Source organism: Schizophyllum commune (genome assembly GCF_000143185.2).
Source record: "Schizophyllum commune H4-8 unplaced genomic scaffold SCHCOscaffold_10, whole genome shotgun sequence".
In the NCBI taxonomy this organism is placed as follows: domain Eukaryota; kingdom Fungi; phylum Basidiomycota; class Agaricomycetes; order Agaricales; family Schizophyllaceae; genus Schizophyllum; species Schizophyllum commune.
The window spans coordinates 1,742,070-1,758,393 of record NW_026089547.1 but is presented as its reverse complement, the minus strand read 5'-3'; the positions used below and the strand labels follow the sequence as shown (position 1 = coordinate 1,758,393).

At 58.5% G+C, this 16,324-nt stretch overlaps 7 protein-coding genes and 1 non-coding gene across 8 annotated transcripts; 4 read left to right on the top strand and 4 right to left on the bottom strand.

Moving 5' to 3' along the window:
* Window positions 1-813: 813 nt before the first annotated feature.
* SCHCODRAFT_02637801 (WD40 repeat-like protein) lies at window positions 814-2,686 on the bottom strand. The gene is made up of 6 exons (XM_003028812.2): window positions 2,600-2,686; window positions 2,136-2,552; window positions 1,992-2,080; window positions 1,595-1,936; window positions 1,271-1,453; window positions 814-1,215 (listed from the first exon to the last, which is right to left on the bottom strand). The coding sequence occupies exons 1-5, from the start codon at window positions 2,649-2,651 to the stop codon at window positions 1,277-1,279; spliced, it is 1,077 nt and encodes a 358-aa protein (XP_003028858.2). The 5' UTR covers window positions 2,652-2,686; the 3' UTR covers window positions 814-1,215; window positions 1,271-1,276.
* A 1,282-nt stretch (window positions 2,687-3,968) lies between these two features.
* Window positions 3,969-5,460, top strand: SCHCODRAFT_02671352 (glucocorticoid receptor-like (DNA-binding domain); the record flags this gene model as incomplete). Its single annotated transcript, XM_003028492.2, has 3 exons — window positions 3,969-4,474; window positions 4,522-4,698; window positions 5,304-5,460. 3 exons carry the CDS (start codon window positions 3,969-3,971, stop codon window positions 5,458-5,460), a joined length of 840 nt encoding a protein of 279 aa, XP_003028538.1.
* Window positions 5,294-6,162, top strand: SCHCODRAFT_02063250 (uncharacterized protein). The gene has a single exon (XM_050341656.1). It carries the CDS (start codon window positions 5,457-5,459, stop codon window positions 6,027-6,029), a length of 573 nt encoding a protein of 190 aa, XP_050198631.1. The 5' UTR covers window positions 5,294-5,456; the 3' UTR covers window positions 6,030-6,162.
* A 1,159-nt stretch (window positions 6,163-7,321) lies between these two features.
* SCHCODRAFT_02602157 (uncharacterized protein) lies at window positions 7,322-8,117 on the bottom strand (the record flags this gene model as incomplete). Its single annotated transcript, XM_003028813.2, has 2 exons — window positions 7,322-7,728; window positions 7,784-8,117. The coding sequence occupies 2 exons, from the start codon at window positions 8,115-8,117 to the stop codon at window positions 7,322-7,324; spliced, it is 741 nt and encodes a 246-aa protein (XP_003028859.1).
* Window positions 8,118-8,755: 638 nt separating this feature from the next.
* On the bottom strand, window positions 8,756-8,848 carry SCHCODRAFT_t203. The gene has a single exon. It is a non-coding gene; the product is annotated as a tRNA-Val (tRNA).
* Window positions 8,849-8,923: 75 nt separating this feature from the next.
* On the top strand, window positions 8,924-10,545 carry SCHCODRAFT_02751845 (26S proteasome regulatory complex ATPase RPT6). The gene is made up of 6 exons (XM_003028493.2): window positions 8,924-9,100; window positions 9,147-9,266; window positions 9,314-9,925; window positions 9,976-10,085; window positions 10,136-10,297; window positions 10,353-10,545. The coding sequence occupies exons 1-6, from the start codon at window positions 8,953-8,955 to the stop codon at window positions 10,404-10,406; spliced, it is 1,206 nt and encodes a 401-aa protein (XP_003028539.1). The 5' UTR covers window positions 8,924-8,952; the 3' UTR covers window positions 10,407-10,545.
* Window positions 10,546-11,371: 826 nt separating this feature from the next.
* On the top strand, window positions 11,372-14,915 carry SCHCODRAFT_01159800 (uncharacterized protein). Its single transcript, XM_003028494.2, has 7 exons — window positions 11,372-11,636; window positions 11,778-11,940; window positions 11,995-12,239; window positions 12,317-12,336; window positions 12,389-12,413; window positions 12,562-12,865; window positions 12,917-14,915. Exons 1-7 carry the CDS (start codon window positions 11,492-11,494, stop codon window positions 14,463-14,465), a joined length of 2,451 nt encoding a protein of 816 aa, XP_003028540.1. The 5' UTR covers window positions 11,372-11,491; the 3' UTR covers window positions 14,466-14,915.
* Window positions 14,903-16,299, bottom strand: SCHCODRAFT_02751843 (uncharacterized protein). Its single transcript, XM_050347253.1, has 2 exons — window positions 15,446-16,299; window positions 14,903-15,387 (listed from the first exon to the last, which is right to left on the bottom strand). The coding sequence occupies exons 1-2, from the start codon at window positions 15,825-15,827 to the stop codon at window positions 15,011-15,013; spliced, it is 759 nt and encodes a 252-aa protein (XP_050198630.1). The 5' UTR covers window positions 15,828-16,299; the 3' UTR covers window positions 14,903-15,010.
* Between the last annotated feature and the right edge of the window lie 25 nt (window positions 16,300-16,324).

The window sequence follows — 16,324 nt, the reverse complement described above, 5'->3', positions numbered from 1 at the left end:
GCCTTTGTCCGCGCATCCGGCGGGCGGCAAGTGGACTCGCTGGACTGCGCTGGAGCAAGAGGGCGGCAAGAAATCCGCTTTCGTTCTTGGTGTGCCGGCGGGCGGGACAAGGAGGTGGAATTCAGAGGCGGCCAATGGGAGGGTATCCGGCAAATGCCGACGTCACCCAATTCGCCCACGTGAACGGATGTTGAACTTCGCCGGGGAGGGACGCGCCAATCGCACCTCATCTCAGCCTCCTGAGCCGCGCGCGGCACGAGGCGCAGGTTCGCGTCCTGCGCGTCCGCCACTCTCTCAGGGTTGATGCTCGCCGCGCAGATAATCTCGGCGCCTCCCGAGTGCGGCGTCCAGGCGACACGTCCCGCTTGGGGCGTGGGTGGCCTCGATAGCGGAGCTCGCGGGCAGCAAGTCAACCAACGGCACCGCGGCGTGCAGCTGAGGACGTGATATGTGTGCGCGGTTCTGTGATAGATGAGAGCGTCAAACGCCTCGGGGAGGACCAGGGAGCCCCGAAGGGCGATGATCTTCTTCCCATGTCAAAAGCATGATTGCCGGAAATCGCTGCAGCGCTCGACGCGGCGTCCCATCCCGCCTCGACGCGCAGAGTGCCTGGCGTGGATGGCCTGCGCGTCGAGCGGGCTGCTGGCAACCCCACGTCGCGCGACAGCGCTTCGATGGCCGACATACAAGCCTACCTAGATGCTTGTCACGAAGGCAATCAACGCCGGCGCCGATCCGCGCGCGGTAGATATATTTGATGCATCACGCAGGAAGAGCGCGGCGACATACACAATGAAGAGAGGATGACGCTCTCCGAGGGACATGGATTACGCGCGGGGCAGGGTGGCAGACGCGCTAGGTGGCAGACTGCGGGCGTCTCTTACCTGTAACCTCAACACGGGACCCTCTGGGAGCCTACCTTATGTGCGAAAGCGCCGAAGTTTGGCCAGACGGGCATCCGATAATGGAGTCGCGTAGACGAATTAGACGCGGGCCCGATTCTGATTTTGCGAGGGGCGGGACAAGAACAGTCGCCTCGACGACATCCGTTCGTCGTGTCGTCACTACAGACCAGTAAGAGTGAGTCGGTAGGCATCATGGTAAGGCTCGCGCTGGTTCGTGGAACCCTTAGGCCAGAGTTAGATTCTGATTAGAACAGTAGGCCCCATTTTCGGAAATGCCGGGCGGAAATCGAACTGTGACATGATGTGACAACTGCTCTCCGGAATGTTAGCCGGGTGTGGGTGGCATCGAAGAGCAGGACACCCACCATAATTTACAGAGGTACGACTCGCCATACTCTTGCGACGCCGTCGTCGCCTGCGCTGGCGAGCAGGTCCTGGAAGCCGTCTCGCGGACACCAAGCTATGGCGTTCATGTCGTGAACGCCGTGAGCATCAGAATATTCGGCGATGAGCCTGTGAGTCGGATTTTCGGACGCGACATCAGGTTCCTGCAACGCATATCAGTCAAGTGAAGATAGATGAGACTCGGCGAGGGGTTGACGATCACTCGCCACCAGAAATACGAATGATGCCTCTCATGTGAGGTATTCCAGGAAAAGGGAAAGAGAAAAGAGCTGAGGGGTACGCACAATTATGTCGAAGACGCGGATAACACCATCACCCCCCGCGCTAGCCAGCCATCCCAAACTGTGGGGATCGTCGCTCTTCCCGGGGCCCCAGGTCACGGAATATACGCTGCGTCCATGTCCGCCGATGACAGCTGCCTCTACCCACTGATGCTCAGCTACCCGCTTCCAGATCCTGACCGTTTTGTCGTCCGAGGCGGAGGCTAGGTAGCTCCCTCGCGGCGCCCAAGCGAGCGACCAGACGGTCGAGGAGTGGCCGGTGAGCGTCGCGAAGCAGAACCAGTCGTCCGCAGGGTCGTCCACGTAAAGCTTGATAGTGTCGTCGTACGACGCGGAGGCGAGGATCTGCCGGCGCGCGTCAGCGCGAGGACCGCGCGGAGGCGAGGGAGAGGTGGTTGACCTCTTCAGACGGGTGCCAGGCGACGCACTTGACGTCCTGGGTGTGCTCCATGAGCACGCCCATGCACTCAAAGTCCGCATCCGGCTGGACTGGAAGTACGCGTTGTTGAGCAGACAGCGTGCTCGTCTTTACGGCCTCCCTCACCTTCCCAAACCCAGACGGTCTTGTCGCGGCTGCAGCTCGCGAGGAGGGTGCCCGAGCTCGAGTATGCTACGCTCTTGCACTCCGTCTCGTGCCCCTCGAGCAGACTGACGCACTCCCATTCTGCAGATGCGCTAGGTGCGCCCTCGTCGTCCGCATCATCAATAGATTGCTCCCAAATTCCGATGTTTGCATCAAATGAAGCGGTGGCGAGCGTGTTGCCCGAAGGCGCCCAAGCGAGTGCGCGTACGGTCTTCAGGTGACCTGTCGGTATTGTAGTGACTTGTGTAAATTTCAGCGGACTCTCCGGGTCAGTGGTCGCGCTATAACCGTAGAGCCGGACTGTTTTATCTGCTGAGCAGGAGGCGAGAAGAGGCTTGGTGGGATTCCATGCTACATGCCAGGCGCGATCTTCGTGGCCTGCAGGACGATGAGCGATCAGACGAGTTCAGGAAGTAGCTGAGTACCCTCGAGCTCTGCGACGGGGACGATGCGGTGTGTAGGGGGGGCGGCGGACATCGCGGGAGGGAATTCTGGATGAATATGCACAAATCAGGAACAAGAGCAGAAACAACCCTCGGGCGGGGGCCCGGGCTTGATCCAGACCCCCGGAACAAATACGTGCAAATTTGCCTCCTTGTCCTGATGTATTCCATCACGGCGAAGTTCCACTCAATTTCGACTCAGTTTCTGGGCGTCTTTTCCTCAGATGATCTACCCCGACCACTGACAAGGCGAATGCCAGCGGGCTCGCTGTGAAGCCAGGCACTATACATATTCGCCAGAGGCTGAAACCTGATGACGACGGTGTAATTGACTGGCCGGAACCATTAGCTATACTGACATTGACAGTTAGCCCAGCCCAGCGTGCTGCGTTACTCGCCATCCCCGCACCGGGCCACCTTCATCTACCCATAACGAGCACCGCGCGCCTCCGTGCTCGCCCGCAAACCTCGAGGCCAGCGGCGCAGCACTCTCTGCGCCTCGGGCCATGGCCTTGGCCATTGTCCTGCGCGTGCGCTGCCGCACATGCCGTCATTCCAACACGGCGCAGACCCTGCATTTTCGTATTCGAGAAATGCGCAACAGCACCCGCAGCCGGGTGGCAGGCCCGAGCGGGCTGGTCAACTTCCGTAAAAAGGAGGCCAGCCCGCCGGTCCGTCACGTTATCACGATAAACCGGGTCAATTGGCGGATCGGGCGCGCGGTCTCAGTTGTTCATTCGTGCCGTATATGGTACCGCAGAAACGGGTGGCTCCGTTTGTTATACTACACGCAGCACGCTTGTCCCACGCGATGCGGCATCCAACAGGTTCCTCGATCATTTATATAACCAGCGACTCCGCCCATGGTCGGTCGTGATCATTCCCCGCCCCTTTCGGTCCTCTCTGCATGTCCGACGGCCACTACAGCATGAACGCGCGCCGCCCGGCGCGTTCCTACACTCAGATCGTTGACTCGTCCTCCCAGGGCGAGTGGGGGGATGGTGAGTCCGGTGCTCTGTATCCCCCTCCCGCACGCTCATCGGGCCTAGTGGGCTACGACTTCCCCTCCTCCTATCCTCCTCAGCAGCACGGGAGGCTCGCCGACCATGGCTACATATCCCACCCACGCACCATCATGCAGCAGAACGACTTTATGATGCCCATGAACTCCTCGCACCCCCAGATGTCCTCCTCCCATCCTCAGCAAATACAGCACGCGTCGCAGTCCCTCGACATAAACTGGGGACGCGGCGAAATGGAGCCCTATTATTTCCCTGACGCCATGTCCGCCGATTCTCGCCTGACTTCTCAGCGCCTATCCAACGATCACCTCGTCCCCCCACATCATCGTATGTCCTCTGACGTTCGTCTGTCCAGCGACATGCGTATGGCAGGCGACCCCCGCGTTCCCGCTGGCGATCTACGCATGCCTCCTGACCTACCCTTGCCCCCCGATACCCGCATTTCCTCCCCTCGCTCGCCAACCAACTCCCGTGTGCACTCGCACTCGCCAAATATGCCTCCTCGATATCGCGACGCAAATTGGGAGCAGCGCTACATGCCGGGCGTCATGGGCGACGGTCCTTCTTGGATCGACGGGGACGGGTCGCAATCTGGCTCATTACGGACAAGCTTCGACGCGCGCGTTATCATGAACACCGGCTCCCGTAGCGGCATGGACGCTGGCCCGTCTCGCGTCGTTGAAGACCGCACCTTCAAGCGCGACTCGCCCGAGTCGAACGGGCTCGACCTCCACGACGCATCCTCCCCCACGACCAGCGAGCGATCGCTTCCCAACGCCTCCCAAAAGCCTCAGCAGACGGAGAAGCAGTGCTCACATTGCGGCGTGAAGCAGACGTGCGTCGCTTGTTGTCCTTCTCGACGTCCACTAATATTCTGTGCAGTCCATTATGGCGGCGCGATCCCTCGAATTTCCAGCTCCTCTGCAACGCATGCGGTCTCTTCTACAAGCAGCGTCATATGCACCGGCCAAAGGTCCTCATCGAGGCCGACCAGGAGGACGATACTGGCGAGGACGACCCCAACGCCCCGACATGCAGCCATTGCGGGACACATCGGACGTGAGTGGCTTTCTTCATTATTATTGGCTCCCTTCATTTGCTTCCTTCATTGCGTTCCTGTTTCTCTTTCTTTGTCTTATCCGGGGGGCGACGGTGCGCGTAAAGTTAACAACGCCCCTTTGTCGTCACCAACCCCCTCGCATTCCTCCTCTTATGCCGCCTCTTTCCACCGTGACGCCGCTCCCCTCGCACATTTTCCATGATTATGTTTAGGCTTGACCTGGCTCCGGAGCGAGTGCGCTCAGGTCACGCCTTTTCCCCTCTCCCGCGTACACCTTTATTCCCATAATTCATCCGTTAACTCCTCCTTCTCCTAATCATCCTTCTCTTCCTGATTTATCCCTCGGGTCTTCGACTTCTCCGTGTTTGGAGTGCGCTATACTCGCATCGGCCATCTGTCCTCCATTCATTGCGTCTGTCCCATCGTTCCCTCCTGCGTACTCTGGCCCTCCCCTACACGCGCTGCGAATACTCTCCACCCACAACCGGCTGTTTCATCTTTACCTTCTCCTCATCGCCTCGTCTCGCATCATCTCACCCTCGTCTCCTTGCTATATGTTTCCCTATCGGCACCTGAATATTCGTGCTGATCTCTACCGTTGCAGTTCTGTCTGGCGCAGAGGGAAGGACGGCACGCAGGTGTGCAACGCCTGCGGTGTGTACTCGCGTCTGCGTGGAAAGGAGCGTCCGCTAGCCCTCAAGAAGAACAAGATCCGTCCGAGGACGAAATATCCCAAAGCGCACCCTGGCAATCAGAAATGAGCGACGCGGGCGCGGCGGCGAGGACGTATGGCGGTGGCGCGCCGCTTCGCGAGCCTGCGCGCAGGAGGCGGGGTCCGCGGACTCCGCTGCGAAGTCGGGCGCGCCCTTCGCAAGCTCGCGCGCAACCCTCTCGACGACGTGTGGACTGTTCGGGCTGCCGTCCGAAGCTCTCGGCGCGCGGGACCGAGGACGCCGTTGACGCCGCCGCCGCCATCGCGTGTCCCGGTGACGCCGAGAGGGTTCCTGCCGGGCCCGCGCCTCCTGTTTTCTGCTCCCGTCCGGCATCGTCGTTCCTGCCCTGCCGGTCGGGCGACTCGACTCGCGCAGGATTACGGAGCGTACCTTGCTTTCCTCGGGCGAGCCAGGCGTGCCTTCTCCTGCCCGTGGTCTCGCGCCATGGACGGACTTCCAGACTTCCTCCACCCTCGTCGTACCTGCCTCTCATGCTGCCCAGCGCACGTTGTTACGTTCGCCGGAGCATATGGACAATTTATCAGCGCCTGTTGACCCAGGCGCGCGCGCATGGTCGCCGTTCTACGATTCCCTTTCGTACTACCCTCCCCCACTAATTTAGTATGTCGAGGAATCATCAATCTATCAAAGTCACAACCTGCTCTATCACAAACCAAGTGTATTTACCAGCAATTTTATTCTACTCGTCTCTTCAATGCAATCAAGCTGGGCTACAGCGATGATCAACTTGCGGGTCTCCATGCGCACTGCCTGGTGTACTTCAATGGTAGCGAGGGTGTGAACGAGGTGCGTCGCGAATCCTGTATAATTCGCGCCTCTAAAGTATACTGGAGGTCTAGACTGCTATGTCCGGCCTCGTGCTAGAGAGATAAATCGCCGTAGCCTTGCAAGAAACAGGGTGGCCACCTCATGCTAACCACAAGCCCACTATATCAGTTAGGTGAACCAGCCCAGGCAATGCCTATTACCGCGGGCGGCGCTACTCCTGGCTATTGGGGTCGCGCGCCAGCCGGGTGCGACTGTCAATACCAAACCGCTGTCGTGCTACCGTCTGGCGTCTTACGTCCTCCCGTGTCCGCCTCGCACCCCATCCCGTCAGGTCAAGGAGGTACAGGCTAGACAGCCCCAAGGGACGCATCCCCAGCACAGGAATCCCACAGCAGACATGGGAATCCTCCTGAGATCCGCTGAATGGGAATGAATAGGCTCAAGGAACAATCACTGCTTTCCCCTTTCGGAATACAAAGGCATCGGGGATAGCCGATAGATTTAATTATGGGCAGCAAATAGTGGCAAATGTCCCTGCGGCGTGCGGTCTGCGTGCGGCGGTCTGAGCTCCCTCGGCGCGATATCATCAGCAATAAAGGCTGCGCATTCAGGTGCTGAGGGCTCAAATGACCTTTGGGACATGTAATAACAAGGACGATTGATGATACACCGCGATAACGACAGCACTGGTGGCGACATGGACCCCACTGTTCAATAGCTCCGCACCAAAATCCTCAAACCGCGAAACCTCCTCCTAGGCCGCCGATGATGACAGTTCATTCAGTGCATCCAAGTACACCCGTCTCCTGCTCTAAAACATCACCAACAGCCTGAAGGCGGCGCCGCCGCTATGTCGTCGACGTTGATCCCCGCATCACCCACTGCCAGCCTGCCAGACAAATGCAGATTCGTGATGGCGAGCCCTCATCGCGCCGCTAGCACCGTCAGCCCCTGCGGGTTCCTGCGAGTCTGACGGAACCCGTCCCGACGTCAGTACCGCTCAATCAAGGACTCAATGGGATGAGGTGCCTCACATTAGTCTATATCAGCTCCCGCCCAGGCCCTGCGGGGTTCGCGCTCCCATCACAATTCCCCCTCCCCGGGCCCTGATGCAGGACGGTCAGTCCCAGATGCCCGCTGCGTCGCACGCGATGACCCTGAGCAGGCCGCGGCTCGCGCAGGTCGGCAGTTTGGCCCGGAGTGCGACGTCTACGGATGGCAGCGCGGCATGTCCGCAGATGAGCACGTCAAGCGCGACGAGGTTGAGGAAGTTCGGGGGTGCGAAGACGGCGTCGAGCGCAGCCCAGTGCGCGGGCTTCTCACTCGCGTCAAGCTGTTCGGCGGCGTCGATGTAAAGTGTCAACGTTATGCGCTCGAGCTCGGGAAGTACGGCGGCTTGGAGAAGGATGTCCACGAGCCATGGGAAAGGGCTGGTGAGGCGGAACAGTGCGAAATACACGAGCTCGTCTATCCAAAGCGAGCGCAGCGCTGTGCATCGTGATAGGTCGACAGCCTTTGAGAAGTCCTCTGGTATAATGTTTGAGGAAGTGGCGTGAGATTTCGGACGGGAAATGTGGCGCACCCGCATCGCCGCCAGCATCGAGCGAGTTGAAGGCCACGCGTAGGGACTGAAGCTGCGAGTTTGCGACAGCGATGTACTCCCCAATTTCTTGTGCATCGGCGGGTGACACGGCGCCGAGGCTCAGGTGCTTGACAAGCGGGACCGGCGACCGCGCGCGCATCCATTCCAGCAAGTCGCGTTTACATAAGCTACCAAGGTGAAGTCTGCGCAATCCAGCCGGAAACCGATGGGAAGGACTAGCATCGGGCACGTCCCATCCAATATCATCCAACGCGAGAGTCTCGAGGTGAGGGAATGCGCAAACAAGAGCAACCAGGTCGTCAAGTGTGTCCATCGCCACCGCAGACAAGCGGAAACGCGTGATCCCAGAGAGTGCCGTCGTGAGCGTAGTGCGCGTCGCAGGCGCGAGCTGGCACCATTCGATGCGGTCTATCTGCAGGACATCCACGCAGCGCAAGCGCGCGAGAACATCGATGGATTTATCCAGCCATTCCGGTCCATCAGCGTCACCGCTCACAGACGTCTCGCTGATGTCAGGGTCCAAGCGCTGCAGAAGACTAAGCTGGCGCACTGCGGGAGGGAGTGTGGTATGGGGAGATGCGAGCAACTCGATGAACGACGAGGTATTAGCCGGGTGCAGGCAGACGCTTTGGAAGAGTATAGCCCGAGAGGGGGTGAGAAGTGTGCGCCCAGTGAGACTGACGGTGCTCAGAGCGGCCTTTTCTCCGTTCAGGCGTTCGAGGACAGTGAAGAGAAGCTCAGTAGGCAGGGTCGTCATGGAAGTTGAGAGCAAGAACGTTCCCTCTGGTCTTCACAGATTTCGGAGCTGTTCCCATGACATTGACAGCAGAGCGCGGCTCCTCCATTCTGGGCAACACAAAAGCAGTCAAATACTATAGCGCAACTTTGGCGAACAAAAAAAAGAGTCCTCGGCTATCCAACTGAACCCAAAAATCAGCAAGAAAGACAAAATGGTCCAATCCGGGGTCGAACCGGAGACCTTCTGTGTATACAACTATACGACCGAATGTAAGACAGATGTCATAACCACTAGACTATTGGACCCTTGCCAGTAACTGCTTTTGCTGATCTAGAATCCCGCGCGACGTCATTCGCGTGACGCGACGCGTCATTCAGCGCACTCTTCACCTTTGCTCTCAACCCTCACCATGCCAGTCGCCGTACGCCCACAAACCGCCCCCGGCGGCATCAAGGCCTATTATCAGGCCAAGATCGAAGCCGCCGAGCTCTTGATAAACCAGAAGACGCAGAACTTGCGCCGTCTGGAAGCCCAACGAAATGCGCTGAACGCGCGTGGTGAGTTAGGCCGCAATAATCCTCGACGTAGCTGATTGTCGTATAGTTCGGCTCCTCAGGGAAGAGCTTCAGCTACTACATGAGCCAGGAAGCTACGTCGGCGAGGTCGTGAAGGTTATGGGCAAGACTAAGGTCTTGGTGAAGGTGCAACCGGAGGGGAAGTACAGTGCGTACTGTCACTTACCATCTGCGACTCGCGCTTACGCGTCCCAGTCGTCGACGTTGACAGCGACATCGATGTCAACACGCTCACCCCCTCTCTGCGCGTCGCCCTCCGCTCCGACTCGTACACCATCCACAAGATCTTGCCCAACAAGGTCGACCCGCTCGTCTCGCTCATGATGGTCGAGAAGGTCCCCGAATCGACATACGAGATGGTCGGCGGTCTCGACAAGCAGATCAAGGAGATCAAGGAAGTCATTGAGCTGCCCGTCAAGCACCCCGAGCTCTTCGAGTCCCTTGGTATCGCTCAGCCAAAGGGCGTCCTGCTGTACGGCCCACCCGGAACTGGAAAGACCCTCCTCGCGCGCGCGGTCGCGCATCACACAGACTGCCGCTTCATCCGTGTCAGTGGTAGCGAGCTCGTGCAGAAGTACATTGGTGAGGGTTCGCGCATGGTGCGCGAGCTGTTCGTCATGGCGCGGGAACACGCACCCAGTATCATCTTCATGGACGAGATCGACTCTATCGGCAGCTCGCGTGGTGAGGGTGGTGGAGGCGGTGGCGACTCTGAGGTCCAGCGTACCATGTTGGAGTTGCTGAACCAGCTTGATGGCTTCGAGTCGACGAAGAACATCAAGGTCATCATGGCCACAAATCGGATAGGTGCGCATCATCTCGACGTGAACTAAGTACATTTGCTTACTCTTTGCCAGATATCCTTGACTCTGCTCTTTTGCGACCCGGACGTATCGACCGTAAGATCGAGTTCCCACCACCAGGGCCAGAGGCTCGTGTCGCCATTCTTCGCATTCACTCTCGCAAGGTAAGAAGTATCCGCACCGTACCTTAATCATCATACTTACCACGACGTAGATGTCCCTCCAACGAGGCATCAACCTCCGGTCACTCGCCGAGAAGATGGGACAATGCTCTGGCGCTGAAGTGCGCGGTATCTGCACGGAAGCTGGTATGTACGCGCTGCGCGAGCGCAGACAACACGTCACACAGGAGGACTTCGAGTTTGCGGTGGCGAAGGTACGGCAACGTCCACTTTGTTGTTACTTTCGAGGCTAATCACAATCGCGCACAGGTCCTGAAGAAGAACCAAGAGGGCAACACGTCCGTCAACAAGCTGTTCAACTGAGCTGCTTGTCCGACTTACTTTGCTATCGCATTCATCACCGCATTTCTGTATTCATATCCCCTTCTTTCTGTATCCAACACTGCATTTCATGTCTTGCTGGAGCCGGAAGATTTCTTTCTGTTCATCTGTTTCGAACCTGAAGTTGCTGAAAAGAAAACTTGCCGAAAGGCGTAACCAGGTCGTGCGCCTCGCGTTGTGGCGCAGCGGCTATTGTAACCCAAGGGGCTGACCATTTCAGATCCGGCGCCGAAGGCCTTTATCGCAGCCGGGATACAAGGCCGGCCTCAACGTGCTCCCAACCTTTCACGACTTTCACAGTACTTCCCTTTGTATTCCGCTCGCCACACGCCCGGGTGCCGCGAGGCTGACAGTGGCGCGGAGTTCAACGACGCCTATCGACGGCATCTAGCACATCGGCCTGTACCGACGACCAATTCCGCGAGCGACTACCACGCAGCTAACGCGCGACTTCGACGCGTAGACGTCAGGATCGGGATCCGAAGGTGCGTATACTTCCCCAAGGGGATGAGCTGTCAATGTGATTCCCTTTGTCCGCCTGCCAAACATTCTTGCAGATCTGTCCGATGCGTGTGATAGAAGCGCTCGGGACCACTCGTCGATATAGAGTTCATCGACGTATGGCGCGAACCGATGCGGCTCGGGGAGGATTGGCGCGGCTCGGTACAACAGACACTGCTCAGCGACTACGATTGACGCGGCTCGGTGACTATTGGTCCTTCTCGGAGAAGACTGACACGAGTCGGCAACCATTGACAACGACCCGTCGGAGTACAAAAGGCCCTCGTGGTACTCATAGAGCTTCTCTAGGGGTCATGATGCACCTGTGGGGAGCGTATAATGAACGTCCTCGTGGGGAGCAAGGTACGCCACGCCTCTTCTGGGCTCTTGTTCTTCGTCAAAGGGCTCGTCCCGTATATAAGGCCGGCGTTCTGACGCGTCGTTATCCAATCTGCTCTTCCTTTCCCCCACATCCGCTCGCTCCTGCTCATCCTGCCTTCACGAGCGTCGATCTGCCCTCATACTTCCTCATCGTTGCACGCTACACTCTACTGTCTACCAATACCATGTCTCCCTTCGGGCTCGTATCGGCTACCGAGGCAGTCCTCACGCCAGTTGCGGACGCCTCCCTGGACGCGCTCCGGACGTTCGACGACCAGCCATCAGTACTATGGAGTCCTCATCCTCAACTTGGGAGTCTTATGGATTTTGGTGCGTCTTCGGTGCACATTCCGATGGCCTGTCTGACGCCTACGTTGACCAGAGTACTACGATCGTCAGGAGCTGCACACCATCAGCATCGCAGCCAAGAAGCGAAAATCCTTGAACGACGCTGGATCCTACGCCGTTCAGGCCAGCTCGTCGGGGACCGCATCCCCCATCACTGCGAGCAGGTCTCCTGTGATAGGCGCCGCGCCATCGTCCCCCATCATCCACTCTCCGTCTACGACGCGCCAGCGACTGTCGATGTCGCCGCGCGTCCGCGCTCTTTCGAGGGCCGCCTCATTGGAGGATGGTGCGTGATCGTTTAGATTGATGTGGATCATCCGTACTGACTATCCTTTCGCAGCTATTTCCGAGGCCTCGAGCACTACCACTGCGTCCCAGACGCCTTCGCGCATCGCGGCGCTGGCGCCGTTGTCCAGCTCGGCCATCCCTTCGCCTCACATTCTATTGCCTTCTTCACCCACTTCGCCTACCGCGCCTACCGCCGCGCGTCCTGCCCTTCCGCCTATCCTGGTGAGGCGCAGGTCCGCGCTCCTTCGGCCTCGCTCTCCGGCTTCTATCCCGTCGCCCACGTCGCCGGCGCTCGGCGTGAGCTTCTGACGGCTAGCCGCCCCATAACGATACCATCATGACACAATTATACCTTCGCGCAACTGCTCTCGCAGACTCGACTGGTTTCGAGCCTGTATGCTGTTCTCTTTTCTCGCTGTTCTCTCGCTTTGTTGAATTTCTCATAGGATACGTCCTTAAAATTCCCCGTTGGTAGGTATACCGCTTCCTATTGTATTCTACATTCAGCATGGGTTCCGGCGCGGTGATAGTTGTCGAGGTTGAAGGTTACTGTACTGTCACTTCATCCTGATCGCGATAGATCCTGTCAAAGTAGAGTATACTGGACAGTGGTCAATAGACAGCGCGCCCGTCTCAATTGCATGTCTTGCCGAGTGTCTTGCCGAGAAGAAACAGGTTCGAGTTGAACTTGAACTTGAAACCGATGCTAAGCGTGGGACGGCCCGGGTGGGCGAGACCGAGACGGCAACGGTAGAGCGTTCCGAGGTCCGCGACTTCTCTCTCGCCGTCATCTCCATCTTGCCAGCGTTCATCGGTGCTAGCATATCCAGCGCGACGTGGAAGATACAACGCGGCTGGCACTTATCAGGCCCTCAAGGTAGTCGCACGCAAGAGAAACGGGGGCGCAACGAGGTCAGGGACATGTGAGTCTGCATACGAGATTTCTCCTTTTCGACCTCCGACATTCTCCTCAGGTCTTCGTTGGCACTTCTCATGGCGGGCGTGGTGGGCACGATGCCCGTCGCGCATGCAGCGAACATCGGACGACAGCTCACGACGACGACCGGCACGACCACGACGAGTGCGGGCTCGTCTACGGCCACCCTTTCCCCGACCTTCATCTTCAGTTCGGTAGACGAGATGAGCACCTGCGAGGGCGCAGACATCAAGTGGGTGTACGCTGGGCCCGATGCGCAAGTGCGTCTCGAGATCTCGAGCATCGACGTCATACAGAGCGGCGCGCCGTCGTCAACCACGAGCCAGACGGTGTCGCGCAGTCTGCACCTCACGATGTCGGACGGGACCTTGACCCCTGCGCGTAGAGAGGCCACGGGCATCATCACCTCCGAGGCTGCGTCTCCCAGCTCTGGCGGCATTACCTCCCTCATCTCCACCGACATACGGGCGTCCGCGCGCACCTTCACATGGTCGTCCGTCGAGGTTCCTCAAGGATGGTATCACCTCAACGCGTCCATTCCCTCCCGCAACTACGTCGCGAATCTCTCCCCCAGCTTCTACGTGCGTAACGGCGCCGATACTAGCTGCCTCTTGGGGGCTAGCACCACGACCACAAGTGGTAGCCAAGGGGCCGAGACATCTAGCAGTGCGACAGGCTCCTCGGCCACTGCCGTCGCGGTCGGTGCGAGCTCCTCCGACTCTGTCGACGCCGGTACCATCGCCGGCGCCGTCATCGGTTCGATCGCGGGCGTTACGCTCCTTGCTGGTGCCTTCCTTTGGTTCTTCTGTCGCCGCCGCCGGCAGCACAAGCGTACCCCTAGTGGCGTTGAGACTGCCTCCATGCGCCAGACCAAGCCCTCCAAGCAACCCAAGCCTTACGCTACGAACGGGCCATTCGGTTTGCAGCACCATCACCGCAGCAGCGACGGCTCACAAGGCCACATTCTGTCCCACGCTTCGCACGGCAGCGCGTCGGAGAGCACAGTAGGCGCGTGCACGTCTCCGACCTCGGAGAGTGAGGAGAAGCTGGAGAGCGCCGTCCCCACACGCGCGAATAGTCACGAGCAACGCCGCAGCGCCGAAGCCCCACGACGCGCGAGCACGGAACATCGTCGCACGCCCAGCTATCCTCCCCAAGCCCCTACGCCCGAGGTGACTCCGCCAGCTGCCGCGGTCACGCGTGCGCCGACGACGCGGAAGACACCTCGCAAGCCCGTGCCATCCTACATCGCCGCGGAGGAGACTTCGTCTGCGCCAGCGAGCCCGACCACTCCTGCAGCGGCGGCTTCTGCTAGCTCTGCTCCCGCGCTTGTGCACCGTTCCTCAGACAACTCCGTCAAAGGTTCTGTAAACACGGTCGACACCCCAGGTGGCAAGACCTCGCGGCGCAGGAGCCTGCAGGCGAAGGGTGAGGCGGAGCGAGGGCGCGTCGGGCACTACGCGGTGGGCAGTGCGCGCTCGGCGACGCTCGATCCTACCCGACCGGATTTGAAGAACAAGAACAGTTGGGATGAGCGCCCGATGCACTTCCTCATTCCCGACATGCCCCCGCCGCCACCGCAGTAGATGTAGGAATGGATTCACAGGACGGACATTTCGCGACAGCCTTCGGATCCTACATCTAGCATCATCTGCAGTGTGCTACGTATTCTACCCTGAATCCTATGCTTGCTCGAGCAAAAGAGGTACTTGTTTGCCCCTTGCGCCCAAGCTCATCCCCTCCCGCCCTACGGCGCCGGGGTCACCGACTTTTTTTTACTCGTACATTATTCGCTACGACACGCTCTGTTCTATGCATGATCCTTCGCCTTTTTGTTATGCCTACTTTGCATGATGTGCTACCTCGCACGATGTACTTTAACGACCCAAAAGCTGTTAGTCGGTCCGGACTTGTATACGTAGCTGTTCAGTCTACTTTCCCTTGCCTCGTCCCTGCGCTGTGGAATGGGCTTGCGTATCTTACTTCTTGTTGAATGGAATCCGCCTTCGGGTGGGCTTTAGATGTCGGTGAAGTCCTGCAAGTCGCTGCTATAGAGACTACTAGTACAGATCAACCATTCTCCAAATGACTACAGTAAAGTAAATCAAGCTTCTCAAACGCGCATATCAGGTCACTTCTGATGAGGCGTGTAAGTGATGTTTAGTATCCCCCTCTCATGCACCTTCTCCATAAAACCTGGTAGTTCCGCCAGCTTCTCGCCCGCGGAAGCCCAAACCATACCGAAGTGCATCTCGACCGTTTGTAGGGCCTCAAATCGGCACAGCGCAGTATCCATCGCCTGCCATCCCTCCAGCGCCTCTACAGTTCTGGCTCCGTCATTCGCGCTCTTAAGCCTGAAATGTTCTAGAGTGCGCTCCCCGGAAGCAGGAATGGACTCCAGAAGTGCGACGACGCCTATCGGAGTCCATGCTTCCACCACGAACAGGTGTATACTGAGGGTGCGCAACGCGACGTTGATGGATAGGTCATAACGTGGCGGTGAGTCTCCTGGACGAGAAGCAAAACATCAGAAAAGCAATCGTGGCGGAGAAGCAATGCGATGTACCGCAGCTAGTTGAGAGGCACGCTAAGCGCGGGTTTTTTCTGAGCAACTGCTGAGCTTTGGACGTCGACGGATCTGCCCTATCCCGGGTGATCCCAAGCTCGCGCAGGTTGCCGAAGGGGTACGGTCGCGAGCTATAGAGCAGACGCGCGAAGGCAAGACTCTTTTGGTCGCTCACGAACGTCGTGAAGGCAGGCGCATGTCCACGTGGTGCGGTGGGAGGTTGCGCGTTGAGCTGGTCTTGGACCCTGCTCGATAGCCTGACTGAAGAAAGGTGTATCTTCGTCAGTAGGGGTGGCATCTGCAGGGCACTGAGCTCCATCATCAGGTGCGGGTCTAGTTGACAGGAGGTCAGCCGCAGCGTCTCGAGGGTAGGGAACTGCATGGCGTGGAGTACGGTGCGTCGGCGCTCGTCGGATAGCCTCGACGGAAGGAGACTGTAGAGGTGTATGGACCGAAGACCAGGACATGTACGAAGCAACGTGACCGGTGAATTTTCTTGTGGAAAGTGGTCTATGGGATATTGAAAGTCGATCTTGATGTGGCATACGTTGGAGAGGATGGAGGGAGAGAGATCGAAGAGCGCGAAGAGCGTGCGATAGGACCTCTCGTCGGTGAGGTCGATGGTATCGTCATGCAGATTGATGCAGATCTGAGGCGAAAAGACAGTGCACGAAGAAGGAGCAAGGTATTTTCGAACGTTCGTCCGTAGTCGACGTGCGCGACGATGGCATCCACGAGTTCTTGAGGCAGACGCATCGCGCGATCGGGCATATTTGCCTGTGGCCGAGATGAGAGCTGCTCACAAGTAGGGAGTACAGCTGAAGCGGTTGACCGTGAACTAGGCGACGATGAGGTGACAGCCAGAATCAAGAACCTAAT